This window comes from Gymnoscopelus braueri (genome assembly GCF_963280865.1).
Source record: "Gymnoscopelus braueri genome assembly, chromosome: 10".
NCBI lineage: Eukaryota > Metazoa > Chordata > Actinopteri > Myctophiformes > Myctophidae > Gymnoscopelus > Gymnoscopelus braueri.
In genome coordinates this window covers 20,835,604-20,850,117 of record NC_137611.1, presented here as the reverse complement: position 1 = coordinate 20,850,117, position 14,514 = coordinate 20,835,604, and the positions used below count along the sequence as shown (strand labels likewise).

The 14,514-nt window shown below is 39.5% G+C and overlaps 1 protein-coding gene across 1 annotated transcript; it reads right to left on the bottom strand.

The window, feature by feature from the left end:
• Positions 1-7,551: 7,551 nt before the first annotated feature.
• Positions 7,552-13,644, bottom strand: LOC308093068 (uncharacterized protein). Its single transcript, XM_080439270.1, has 3 exons — positions 13,506-13,644; positions 9,050-9,143; positions 7,552-8,857 (listed from the first exon to the last, which is right to left on the bottom strand). The coding sequence occupies exons 1-3, from the start codon at positions 13,527-13,529 to the stop codon at positions 7,704-7,706; spliced, it is 1,272 nt and encodes a 423-aa protein (XP_080295396.1). The 5' UTR covers positions 13,530-13,644; the 3' UTR covers positions 7,552-7,703.
• Positions 13,645-14,514: the final 870 nt, after the last annotated feature.

Here is a 14,514-nt window from a genome sequence, read left to right as displayed (position 1 = left end):
TGAAACTATTTTTAATAGTACCCTTCTGCATAGTAAAAGCAGACATGAGGTTATGCTCTGTAGATACATTATCTGTTCCCTTTTTATGTACATAGTAACCTGTACATGTTTTCAAATAAAATACATAGTCTTTCTACATAAAATGATTATATGCAAATAGAACCGCATTCTTTCACATGGCTAAAATGCATAGGCCATTATATTATTATGCAGTGCTTTCATTCAATGCAAATATAACCGAATCCTGATGATGATGATGGCTCAAGTCACCAGTTGCCTGACCTGTTAATGATCACATTATAATATGGATGGGCAGAGACCATTTTACTCCTCTTTGAGCCTGATGAGGTTCCTTTTTTATACACATAGTATCCTGTAAATGTACCTTGTTTTCAAATAAAAGACACCTTCATGTGACGTTGACTTACAGTGGTTACTTTGTAGATTTAGATTATTATTACAAAACATACAGTAACCACTTCAGCCCATACATTTCGGCCATTTGAAAATAGCCGATCTACAAGCATTGTGAGCTTGTAGATCTGCTATTTTCAAATTATTATACATTTTATACATTTGAAAGTGTGTTTTTGCAGTTGGCTTTTAACATTGTTGATGTCATTCTTTGTATGTGCCGCTGTGTGTACAAGCTATATAGTAGTGTACCCTGTTGGATGGGTCTGTAGACTGGTAGTGACCCAACCAACATGGTGAATCTTGGCCACGCCCCCCAAATCACTCCCCCACCCAAGCGAACTTTGCCAGCCCTATTGTCATTTGTTTAACTTGCCTGAACTTTATTTTATTATTTTGTATTTTTTTGGTTTCTAGACTTTAATGTGCCTTTTTAACGCATGGCTGTGTAGCCTTTACTTTGCTTAGGACCCCTTGACTCTTTAATAAACAAACACATGTAAGTTTTACTGCTCCATCTTGTGGTTTAATCTTGTCATTACATCAACACCAGGGGTTGGGAGTAGCCGCCCTCTCCTCACAATGTAGACTGAACAGAGAAAAGCATCTGATATAGAACTTGCTGGTTATCAAGACCCTGTTCCCAAACGGCAGGAACCAAAATATAAACCCCAGTGTAAAAGAATAAAAGCTGTCACATCTATTACAAATACAGTGAGCCGCAGGAACATTGAAATAAGATTTAACAGAAGAACGGATTTCAGTCTGTCCAAAAAAATAAATGCCCATAAGCAACCAACCAACCGCCAAACAAATTTGGGCAACAGTGTTTTTGGAAGATAAGATAACGCCATGCAATGAAACACACCGGCACATTTGTGTGGTAAATTCTATGAAAAATAGTATACATAAAATATAATCGTCTCTGTTGGGTGGAAACCTCACATGTCCAACAGTGGTGTAATGACAGTGTTAAGCCACAAGGTGGCGCAGCACACCTTAATGAAAGGACCTTGACTTGCAATCTACCCTTTGCATAAGGTAGTAGTAGTGAATGATGGAAAAAGTACTCACATTTTTTACTTAAGTAAAAGTATCACTACTGCAGTGTAGAAATACTCTGTTACAAGTAAAAGTCCGGTAATCACAATTAATTTGAGTAAAAGTACAAAAGTATTGGCATCAAAATTTACTTAAAGTACCAAAAGTTTAAGTACTCATTGTGTGGATTCACATTTCCCATTTCACAAGTTCAACATGTATAAAACAATCTTTTGAAAATAGCAGATCTTTGCGATGTGAGCTTGTAGATTGGCTATTTTCAAATGGCCGAAATGTATGGTTGAAGTGGTCAATGTATGTTATGTGATAATAATCTAAATCAGCAAAGTAACTATAACTAGTTGTCAAATAATTGTAATGGAGTAAAAGCAATATTTGCTTCTGAGATGTAGTGGAGTAGAAGTAAAAGTATTGGAAATGGGAAATACTCCATTAAAGTAACAATTCCTCAAAAGTGTACTTAAGTACAGTAGTAAATGTACTTAGTTACTTTACACCACTAGTAGTAGTAGAGGTAGTAGTAGTACTACTATTAGCCTACTGCTGAAAATAGCAAACCAATAGCGGGCAATGACTGATGATGACCCTAGGTGGACACGCACTGACCTTTTGCACCTTAATCCCATGTATAACGCACTGACTTTTTTTGTCTTTTTTATTGTGCTCTTTTTTCTCTAAGCACCTTAACGTCCATATGTATATCATGCACAGTATAAGTATAACATGCACAGTATACATACATTGCTGCTATGCTCAGGCACCTTAGTTTTTTATTATCTCAGGTAGGCCTACTTTGTAAATATGTAGATAACTTGTCTGGCCTTTAGTCCGTGAGCCAGGGGGGTTGGTCACTACCATCTGAGGGGAATAATGCTCATAGTGATTTTTGTCAAGGTATGCATGTCTAGAGTTAGAAAATATGTGATAGCCTTGCACCAATGGTAGCTTTATGGGTGCTATCATGCATTTTATGTTATAACACTAGGCGAAAATGACATGGGTCAATATATGAAAACATACTATTAACCCCCCCAAAAAAAATATACAAAAGGTTTTTCAATTGGTTCTGGTACGTCTAGGCATGCTTAAGAACATACAAAAAAATCTAGGAAATTATATTTCTCGTAAAGCCATCATTTTCAAGATGGCGTCCAATATGACTGCCAGGAGCTTAAATGGCTTTATGATACTGTTCAACCTAGAAAGGTGGTTTTGGTGTCTAAAACTAGGTCTTAGGGTTCAAGAAATATGGCTGAATCAGTGAAATTACCATCAGTTAATTTTTTATTGCCAAATCAAAGATGGTGTCCATCCCATGGTGATGTTCCATTATACTAAATTATGTTAAAAACAACAAAATATTGCAGTTGTGTGAGGGAATCTGTGAACTTCGTGAACGTGATTCATATGGGGACCTGGGGGGGGGGCATTCATAGGTGTAGAATCTATTTCTAATGCTATATTTTGACTTGCTGGTCAGTCTTTGGCCTATGTGCTAAAGGTCAGGTCAAGGTCTCTCTCGCACCTTATCGTCCAACCAGGTGTCCAAGCAGGCAGCAGATATGGTCACTGGTTGACATGTACAGCAGGCCCTATTCACCTCACAATTGACATGGAGCCGTTTGTTGACACCTTGCAGGTATATAAGCTCTATAATGTAATTGTGCATCCCGGTGGGATGCATATACAGTCATTCTTCAGCTGCATTGCAAAACTGATGCAAGGTTCAGCACTGGAAGTGGAAATGCATGTGGTTGCAGAACATGACAGGCAAGTTCAGTGGTCAGTCCTGAGTGTATCAGCAGCACTCTGAAGTGGTTTCTATCAACTTGGCCAAAGACATTTGAACAGATACAGCAGTAGCCTACCTGGACACTGCACATCTCCATCCTACTGGCTGACAGTGGGTAGACAACTTCTTCCTACACTTCACATCCACCAGTTTGAATGCGCAGGGAGACACATTGACATTAACTTCACCTTTTCTCTCATGAAGCACATGACTGAAGCACTTCTTCCATGCTGGCCATGTGCAGTGTGCTTGATATCTAACCCAGTGCCTGCTGAAGATGCATGTGCTCCATGCCATAGCATAGAGGCTAAGCTAGACCTTGTCTGTCGGCACCATGATGGATTCTGGATCACTGTCTCTGCTGACCAGTCTGGGGAGCAGACTGCCATAACGATCAGGAAAGATGCTGTCATGATGCATGTGAGTGGAGTGGACTGAAGCCTTCCCCAAAATGTGCAGAAACAGAGGGAGAGTTGAAGCACTGGTGTGTCTTGGTCATAAAATATTGGGGTGTAGGATTCCTCACACACAGAAAGATCATCTCTTCAATCCCATCCTTGGCTAATTTGCCCCCATGCTGTTGTGAATAGTAATGTCCTTTACCCACATGAGATGTCATCATGAAGAGTAAGAACATTAAGCAGAAGCCGTTGAGCATGTTGTACACCTTCAGTGCTGACGATAGATACTGCATTTAGTCATGATGAGGCAGACATTACCATGAGTTCCTATATCCCTGATGCAGCCATCTCTGGAAAGGGTGTGATACACATGCTCAGTGATTACACTGATGTTCTTGTCCTGTTGGTGTATTGGGGTGTATCAGGTGGACCTACAGTGTAAAGTATAGATGGAGCATTGGGATGGGACAGTCTTATATGTATGACAAAGGCAAGATCAGAGCACACTACACTTTGCTGGCAGGGAACTTCCCAGGCTACCCTGATGTGCTGGGTGAGGTGGGTGCCACAAGTCAATGGCCCTTCCTCCAACACAGACCAACCTGTTGCACCACATGTGGGCTCATTTACAAGTGATGTTGTGGAAAGTGGCAGACCACCAAGCCCCACCTGACAAGTCGTTTGATGTCACAAAATTTGGATAGGAGATCTAGGCTATTCTTGTTCCTGTCATTGCTAAGGGTGACCCCACCATCAGAGCTATGTGACATGGTGCAATATCAATGTAGGGCACAGACAGTGAGAAGTACATCACTGATGTACTGTAACTGCTCTGGTGAAGATGGTTACTGATGATATGTTCAAGCTACAGATGAGGAGTGATGTTAATAAGGAGGATACTTGTAAGGATGAGGTAGAACAGGATGTGGGTTGGAGAATACAGATGTAGTTGCAAAAGATACATATTTGACATTAGATTATATCATTTTACATTCATGTTATTATGAATACCAGTTCTTGTGACATGTTAATGACACTTTTCACAAAACAAAATCATGAATAGTGAACCATGAATGTTCATCAAGTTGATTCCATTTGTTGTTCTCCCAGAGATCAATTTTAACCTTGACCTGACCTTTGACATGATTGACCTGATATTAAAAAAATAACATCAGGAATGGATTCTACATATGAAAACCCTAAAAAATAGGTATTAAACAGAGGTATTCTAAGACAAGCGGATTAAAAGTAAAAAATTGCCAGGCGTGTGTTTAGTGGCCATTTTGGATATTTTCTTACCCATTGCACTATATTCTGTTTATTGAATTTCATAATACATTTCCTTAGAATCTATGTACAGTATGTAAACATGGTTTTAAATCTATAGGTAATTTACAAAGGAACCCTTTGTGTTCCATCTTTCATTAAAACCAAAGTACATCTTATGTCACATATAGTCACTATGTTGTCACTGCCTGTAATAGAAAAATATTCTAGATATGCAAATTTTAACAACCTTTCTGCACAATATATAGTCTGAGCTGTATCCCAACCATTTTTCAGAGAGAGAGAGGGTCAATAATAAGAGAGAACCATCAGTTTGAAGTAGAATGCTTCATTCGGATTTTGAAAACTGTGTTTTGGCTTGTGGTTATAAAAGGAGTGATAACACACAGATAGCTACCACCGATGCAAGGCTATCACATTTTAGGGGTGTAGGGGGTGCTCTAGAGGTGTATACCTACCCAAAAATCACTATGAGAATTATTCCCCCCAGATGACCCCATTTTTGGGGTCCTGGCTCACGGACTACTTCTGTTGCTCTCTTGTTTTGATCTCCTTCCCAATTGCCCCCCACCCCTCTTCTTCTCCCCCCCCCCCCCCTCTTCTTTCTATGGAAATTAACGTTGCGATGGGAACGATGTACAAAAACGAATTTCACCCACTTTTTTACCTTGTAAACCTGTGATGTGACAATAAAACTGATTCTGATTCTGATGATACTTTCTGTAAACTTATATTTGACACTAATGACAATTATTCACTTCACGAACATCAGCAGTCTGAGAGAGTTTATTATTATTATTATTATTATTATTAGTAGTACTACTTCTACTACTTGCCCGCTATTGGTTTGCTATTTTCAGGATATAGTAGGCTAATTATGAATTGCTTCTTTGTTTTTGTCGTTGTTATTGTTATTATTATTTATGTGTTTATTATGCTGTTTCCTTTTTTATTTTTTGTATTAGTTATTTGTTTGTCAGTGGGTTAGGGGTGGAGGGAGGGAATGGGATAATTACTGTAGTGTGTGCTGTAGGGCATGTATCTGCTCTACACCTGTTTCTCAAATAAAAAGGAGTTCAAGAAAAAAATATAATAATAATAATAAAGTACACCCATAGACCAATTATTTGTTTACCAACATTGAGACTGGACGCACAGGTGATTGTTTCATGCAATCAATTCTCAACCTGTTGTTTTGGGGTGCGCTGGTTTCAGTTCATTCAACCTCCTCTTTAGCCCCTACGGAACCTCTCCCTCCGCTAAGTAGCTCCGAGATGAGGTCCCTCGTTAATTCCTGCCGGCTGCGGTTGACATTTTCGCACATTTTCCAGTTTTACATGTTTCTTACCCCTTTCTGCAAAGCAAAGCAATTGCGCCACTCTCTCAGATGTTTTAAGTTCTAGCGGAACATAACAGCTTCCAACGTGTTGAAGAAAGTATTTAATTTGCCTCGGTTTTCATCCGGTTACATGTTTTTAAGACATTGCGCAAGAGTTGCGCCCGTTGAGATAACATTACTGATTACCCTACTGGTCAAATGTTGAATTGCATTGCAAAATATTATGGAACCGGATGAAAACCGAGGCAAATTAAATACTTTCTTCAACTCGTTGGAAGCTGTTATGTTCCGCTAGAACTTAAAACATCTGAGAGAGTGGCGCAATTGCTTTGCTTTTTGAATACGATGTGCAGAAAGGGGTAAGAAACATGTAAAAGTGGAAAATGTGCGACAATGTCGACCGCAAACGGCAGGAACCAACGAGGGACCTCATCTCGGAGCTACTTAGCGGAGGGAGAGGTTCCGTATGGGCTAATGCAAATGTATGCCTTTATCTTCATGGGGTGCCAGGAGTGCCAGGTGTGGGGGGTCTGGGCCATCACCTGTAGGTTACTCACCTGGCATAAAAGGGGCTCTGAGTCTGAGAGCAGCTTGAGCCATTAAACTACAACATGAAGAGACCACCACTGAATAATTGATTGATTGATTATAACCGCAGGTAGAGAAAAAATCTCGCCTGCCCTAAATGTAATTTCTGGGAACGCCACTGATATAAGGTACTAAATATATAGATAATTTGTATGTTTCTTTGGTTTATCTCTCTTCCCCCTTGCCCCCCCTTCTTCTTCTTCCCTTTCTTTTTTTCTATGGAAATAACAAAAACGATAGAAAAACGAATTTCACCCTGTGATGTGACAATCAAGCTGATTCTGATTCACAGCACAATTTAATAATGTAACTCAACTAAATAATGATCATAGCCATTCCATTAATTGTATCAATTACTGTCATAATTCATACAAAAAAATACATGACGAGTATTGTCCCCTCAGTTAACTGAAATTAAATAAGTGAAGTAATTGAAATGGTGCCCCATTCATTGGGCATGTAATAGAACACAGCACAATGACATCAAATCATGATATAAAAACTCGTAGTAAATTGACTAGTAAAACAGTCAATTAAACAGTTATATACAATTGATATACAATTGATATGGTTTACATGGTAATTTATAATATGAATGAATAACACCAAAATAATTTACAGACAGGAGCAGTATAAATCTCCATGACATTTTTTATTTGATCCTCCCAGTGAGCTAATTTATAGTGAAACGTTTGTTATAGTGGAAACTGACTGAAATTCTTTCACACTGTTAACATTGTCTTTCTTTTTCTTTTTCCTTTATTTAAAAAAAAAAGAGTGTAACAAGAGTGTTCTCCAGTGTGGACACACTGGTGTGCCTTCAAGTCATCTGAATGACATATAGTGGAAAGATTTTATCCCAGTGTGGACATGCATGCTGGTGTCTCTTCAGGACATATGAACGGCTGAAACTCTTCTTACAGTGTTTACAGTGGAAAGGTTTTTCTCCAGTGTGGACACGCTGGTGTTTCTTGAAGCTAGATGAGTGACTGAAACTCTTGTCACAATGTATACAGTGATAGGGCTTTTCTCCAGTGTGGACACGCTGGTGTGTCTTCAGGTCGTCTGACCGACTGAAGCTCTTGTCACAATGTTTACAATGGAAAGATTTTTCTCCATTGTGGAGAAGCTGGTGTGTCTTCAGGTGATGTGACAATTTGAAACTCTTGTCACAATGTTTACAGTGAAAGGGTTTTTCTCCAGTGTGGACACGCTGGTGTCTCTTCAGGTCGTCTGACCGACTGAATCTCTTGTCACAATGTTTACAATGGAAAGATTTTTCTCCAGTGTGGACACGCTGGTGTGTCTTCAGGTCACATGACTGACTGAAACTCTTGTCACAATGTTTACAATGGAAAGATTTTTCTCCATTGTGGAGAAGCTGGTGTCTCTTCAGTTTAGAAGTGAAACTCTTGTCACAATGTTTACAGTGAAAGGGTTTTTCTCCAGTGTGGACACGCTGGTGTGTCTTCAGGTTACATGACTGACTGAAACTCTTGTCACAATGTTTACAATGGAAAGATTTTTCTCCATTGTGGAGAAGCTGGTGTGTCTTCAGGTGATGAGACAATTTGAAACTCTTGTCACAATGTTTACAGTGAAAGGGTTTTTCTCCAGTGTGGACACGCTGGTGTGTCTTCAGGTTACATGACTGACTGAAACTCTTGTCACAATGTTTACAATGGAAAGATTTTTCTCCATTGTGGAGAAGCTGGTGTGTCTTCAGGTCATCTGACCGACTGAAACTCTTGTCACACTGTTTACAGTGGAAATGTTTTTCTCCAGTTTTGACAACTCCACTTGTCTCCCCCCAATTGTCACTGTCTTCAGTGACTTCAATGTCTGATTCAAGTTCAACTTCAATTTCAGAACAGTGTGAAGAGATGTCTTCATCATCATCTTCTTTTTTCACTGCTAGTAATGTCAACATTGACCCATCAGGCTCCTCCTGTTCCTCTTTAATGAGTGGAGGCTCTGGGCAGAAAAATAACATTATAGAACACAATTTGTTACAATAATGTTTAATTTATATTTAATTGTACTTGATGTTGAAGCACAATCATTTCACTTCCCATAGTGCAGCTAACAAATGTATTGTATGTGTATGTGATAATAAACACCTTGAAGCTAGAAAGAGGGAAGAAAGAGACAGACAGTGGAACTTACTGAGGTCTGGGTAGTATTCAGGTTCCTCCTGTTTCATTGAAACTGGCTGGGTCTGGAGAGTTAATCTGCACCTGCAGTCTGGCCTCCACAGAGTCTGGAATGAAACAATTAAAATCCCAGAGTTTAGGATTATCATCTCATCGTCATCTCAGCCCTGCACACCAGTGCTGCACTGAAGACTCAAAGAGAGACAATCAGGGACTGAAAGACAAAGTGAAGACATTCACTGCCTTCTCTATAAACACCGACATGACTCATGAAGCTCAAATGGGAATATCTGTGTGCTGATGCATCACTGATGACTTTGTGAAGCTAGATGCCACGTTAAGGAACACAGAAGTACGAAACAGAGAATATGAGAGGGTAAGTAATCAAAACTTTTATTACGGATAATTAATTAACTGAACCATTGGTCATTTGAAGCTCTTTTACAAGGCCTAGCCTGCCACACGCAAGTAAAGATTATTGAGCCTAGCTCACCCCCCCTTCACTCACTGAATGCCTGGCTGCCCGAGACGTACATAAACTAAAGATAACGAGGAAACACACAGCAGGAGCTAATTAATCAATTAGGAAGTGAGACATCAAAACAAAGCGTGGGAAAAGCCAAACAAAAATGAAATCCATTCTTTGCTCACTGTTAGGTCGGATGGCTCAGGGTTGAGGGACAGAGTAGGAGAGAATGGGGTAAGATGAACCTCTGGGTAAATTGAACCACCCCCTGTATCTTTAAAACTATACACATGAGTTGTCATGTGACCTTAACTCTTTCAGTGCCAAGAGTATTTTCATAAAGTACTCCCAAACTGCCAGGAATTTGCGTTTTTTTTTATTTTGCAATTTTGTAATTTTTCATTCAAATAAATGATCTGATTGGGGTTTTAAACCCATAATACAGTTCTACCAGTAGAGAGCAACAAATCGACACATTGATGATCTCGCTGGCTCACTCGCCCCCTCCCAAACAGGCTCACGTCATATCCGGTCAGAACCGGATGTTGACATTTTCGACAATCGTTGATCGCGCTAAATTACGATGCGATACACGACTACGATGACTGATCGTCACCCAGACCAAAGAGAGTAGACGTGGACCTCTCCGTTCGCTTTTTATACCGTGTGAAAAACGTGACTTTCCCTATTCTGGCCGAAAATCACCGGAGAAAAACAACGTGACCCGGAAATGATTTTTTTTTTTTTACATCCGGCTCCGGGTGAGTCTGATGTAGTCAGGAAGCGAAAGTGATCATGAAAAATAAACAGAATAACGCGACCACAGTCAAAAGTAAAAACTCGGGATTTCTCGTGCTGGCACTGAGGGTACTCGGGAAAAACTCGGGATATGTCGGGGCGTGGCACTGAGAGAGTTAAAATCAGGACACACCCATCATTTTCACCTGGCTGTGAATTTGAGAGACACATGGGCAAAGTGATAAGCATATTTCTACACAAAAAAAGTGTTTTTTGCTGGTCAAAGTAAATTTTTTACTTTTCTGGTATAATGATTTTTATTTTAAAGGATCTACACCATGAATTTAAAAAAAATATTTGATATTTAATATCATATGGTGTATGTCCCTCAAACCTTTTTCAAAAGGTTTGAGCCTAAATCATCACTCAGATATACTCATCCCAAGTCAATTGTCTCTGGCTTATACAGCACTTTCAGCTGCAATACCAAAACGTCCTCTTGGGCAGGCTACTGAGCAATTCTGTCTGGCCAGCATCAATGCAAAGGCAATGCAAGTGATGTCACTTGCATTGCCATTCTGAAATGGCCTGTTCAGACACGCCCATTCTGAAAATCTCTGAAATGAGAATGAATGACTGAATGTTAAAAAAAAATATTTTTTGGGGTACAAGAGACACTGGGGAGCCCAAAAAATACCCTCCCCCCCCAAAAAAATGAAATTCATGGTGTGGCCCCTTTAAAGCAAATGTACCCAGGTCTAAACTTATATATCATGCATGTTGGTGATATTCCAATGTATAAAACCATGTGAATCATTTAGCTAAAGATTAGCCTGAAGCATTAAGCTAGCCAGGTTAGGTCAAAATGGTGGCCATGGGGCAAGATGAAGCAAATGCCTTGGGGTAAATTGAGCCAATTATCCTAATATTAATCACTATTCATATTTTTTGTCTTTACTTCTCAAATTATGCCCTTTCATTTGGATGAATACACTCATTTAAGATCATTAACAATTGCAAATATTAAAAGGTTCTGAATAACAAACTTTATTTAATTGGTTTTATAATGTTTAAATACCATTAAGAAAATAAATAAGACTATTTGCAAAAGGGAAATGTGTTATTACATTAATTTTGATACTTGAATACATTATTTGTTAAAGTTTAAACTTGAAAATGTAAAATATCATATGCGTAATTTACCCCTTGCCTAGGATCAACTTACCCCTTGCCTGGGGCAAGTTGAACCACATGACCACATGTTTTTGGAGAACCCATATTTTTACAACCCTTTGTCATAGATGCACACTCAATATTCAAATTGATAGAAGACATCTTGAAGTTTTAGTAGATGTTTAGATTGTACTTCCATCTAATTTTTCCTTGCCTAGAGGTCAACATAAGTAAAAAGTGGTTCATCTTTTCGTTCTCCCCTACAGCAACTTACAATAAGCCTGGTCTACAAGATACATCACAACGTTAAGATACCCATGTACCTGTCAAAGTACTTCAAAAACGTAAATGAAGTCCACCACCAGAGGTAGCTCCACTGATCACGTCCAAACCCAGATTTGGCACAAACAAGGGGTTGAATTCGTTCTCCTGCTATGCCACCAAAATGTGGAATGCCATAACAAAAGACAGGTCGTGAAGGATTGTAAAACCCCTACTCTCCTTCAAAACTGCCCTAAAAGAGTACCTTCAGGTGGCTGCAATTCGAAACATGGCCCCTGTAAAAGTCATAACCTAGAATAAATATCTCTAAAACACTAATATATACCGGTTTTCAACATTCAGTGAACAAAAATCCCGGTTTTCGGTAGAATAAAAAAAATAATAGTTGCTTTTAGTGTTCGCAGAGAAGTTTATATTGTTTAAAATATCCCTATTTTGGTAGGGCCAGAGGACACCCACTAGACCGGGGGTTCGAGCCCCACGTTGGGCGCAGAATTTATGTTTAAAAGGCCTGGATGAATAAATAAACAAGAAGAGATGAATGTGTTGTGTGTGTATTTCAAAAACACGGGCTACGTATACTTTAACTGCAATAGAACATAACTGGTATTTGTTAGCCTGACACTCAGCCTGAATTTTCATTTCGTTTCACTCCGATTCAGGGGGTGGAGCCAGGCTAGGTATTTGTGGTTTTGTAAGACAGTTTTATTTTTATTTGCAAAGCTCCGTTTACACATTACTGTAATTCCTTTCATTTGTCCATAAATGTCTTATTTTTTTATTTATTTTTACACTTTCTTTGGAGATGTAAACGTATATTTTCTCATGCCAATAAAGTGCCGCTGCAATATAAAACACTTGCAACTCTGTATTAATTGACCTTTCACTATCTGAGGAGTACGAAACTATTGAACAGCCCGCATAAAGTCACTGCGTTGGCCGGGAATGCTCACCACTATACTAGCCCTGGTTCAGAGCGTTAGTGAGTTCCCTCTAACGCCCTGGAAGACCCCTCGCTCTGCGCATGTACAAGGAATTCCACTGCCCTGCCAGCGCTCAAGAGTAGTGAAAATAAACTAAACCATTTCGCTACTCACCGAAGCAAAGGCTGTTTTGTGTTGTTGAAAGTCTATTCTCGGAATGCGCGAGCCTCTCAGCACCCCACCTACTCTGTAAGATACACTTTTTGGGCAGAAAATAAAATATGTCAGCGAGACGGAAATTATTTTTATTACTCCACAGTGCCCTCTACAGATTTTGGTTGATGGTAAGCAAATCCTCCAGATCTGTAGAGGGCACTGTGGAGTAAATACATTTTATTTCCGTCTCGCTGACATATTTTATTTTCTGCCCAAAAAGTGTATTTTACAGAGTAGGTGGGGTGCTGAGAGGCTCGCGCATTCCGAGAATAGACTTTCAACAACACAAAACAGCCTTTGCTTCGGTGAGTAGCGAAATGGTTTAGTTTATTTTCACTACTCTTGAGCGCTGGCAGGGCAGTGGAATTCCTTGTACATGCGCAGAGCGAGGGGTCTTCCAGGGCGTTAGAGGGAACTCACTAACACTCTGAACCAGGGCTAACCACTATACCACCAACGCTCATACTGCGAATAATTTACAGTGAAAACAGAGCAATGATCATAAATAAAATGTGCTCCATGATGGAATCAAGCTAGCTGTAGTATACAACCGTAGACGTATTTATGATTCTGAGATTTTAACGTCAGAATCATAAATACGTCTACGAGGTTTGCAGAATCAAGTCATCAAGAGAAATGGAACATTTATCCGTTCATCTTCACTTACTTACCTGCTGCGTTTCAATGGTTGACATCAAACGTCCTCCCAATACATAACAACGACATCTTTTTGAAATGTGTTTGTTTTACCTGCAGCAGTCAGTCAAAAACAACAGTTTAGGGACTATTTATTTTTAAAACATTACAGTGTGTTTCACTGTTTCTCTGTTCACAACAACAAACACAGCACTGCATTGTGGGAATGTTCCTCTTCTTCTGAGTTTCTGGCAGACGAGACGCTAGGCTGACGTACTGCTGCCACCCACTGTTGATCTTGGGTAGTGCCCCATCGTGTATCAACGACTACAAGGTAACCAGAAGAGTGGGCACCTTCACTCACTTCTTTCTTTCTTTCTTTCTTCCTTTGCAGACTGGGCACCTTTTGGGGAGAAGACTGGCACCTGAGGTGGATTTTGGGGCGGAAGACTGGGCACTTCTCTGATTAACAAGCTGTACAACTGACTAAGCCAAAAACCCATTGGTGTAGTTGGATTCAGACCTGAATTGTAACAGCTACATTAACACAATTACAAAGTCAGCCCAAGTCAGGCAATGTAGCAAAAGTGAAGCATATATTATGGAATGGTATATACCCTTGTATCTAAACATGCAGTAAACTCAAAATTCCATTCCAAATTCCATGCCAGGTGTTTTGCTACACCACCAAAGGCATATTACACTGGAGTACAAGTCTCATTATGGCATCCATATTCATATTTTTTTTTTTTTTTTTTTTTGTACTAATCTTGCATTGAGTGAACGTCAGCATTGGTCCCATTCATCAGTTTAAAAAGTAAGGATGGATAGAGGTTTTAAATCAGTTATGTTGTTGGTTTTCCTGTAAAGTTAATTTCAACAAGAGGATACTGTGAGACACAAGTAGAGAAGAACATATGAATACCAAGACATATTATTGTACCAAGAGTGGTAAACTTAACCACTTAAACCCTATACTTGGTTGAGTGGAGTCCCGCAGGGCTCCATACTAGTATAATTTCTGTCTTAGCTGAAAACAGCCGA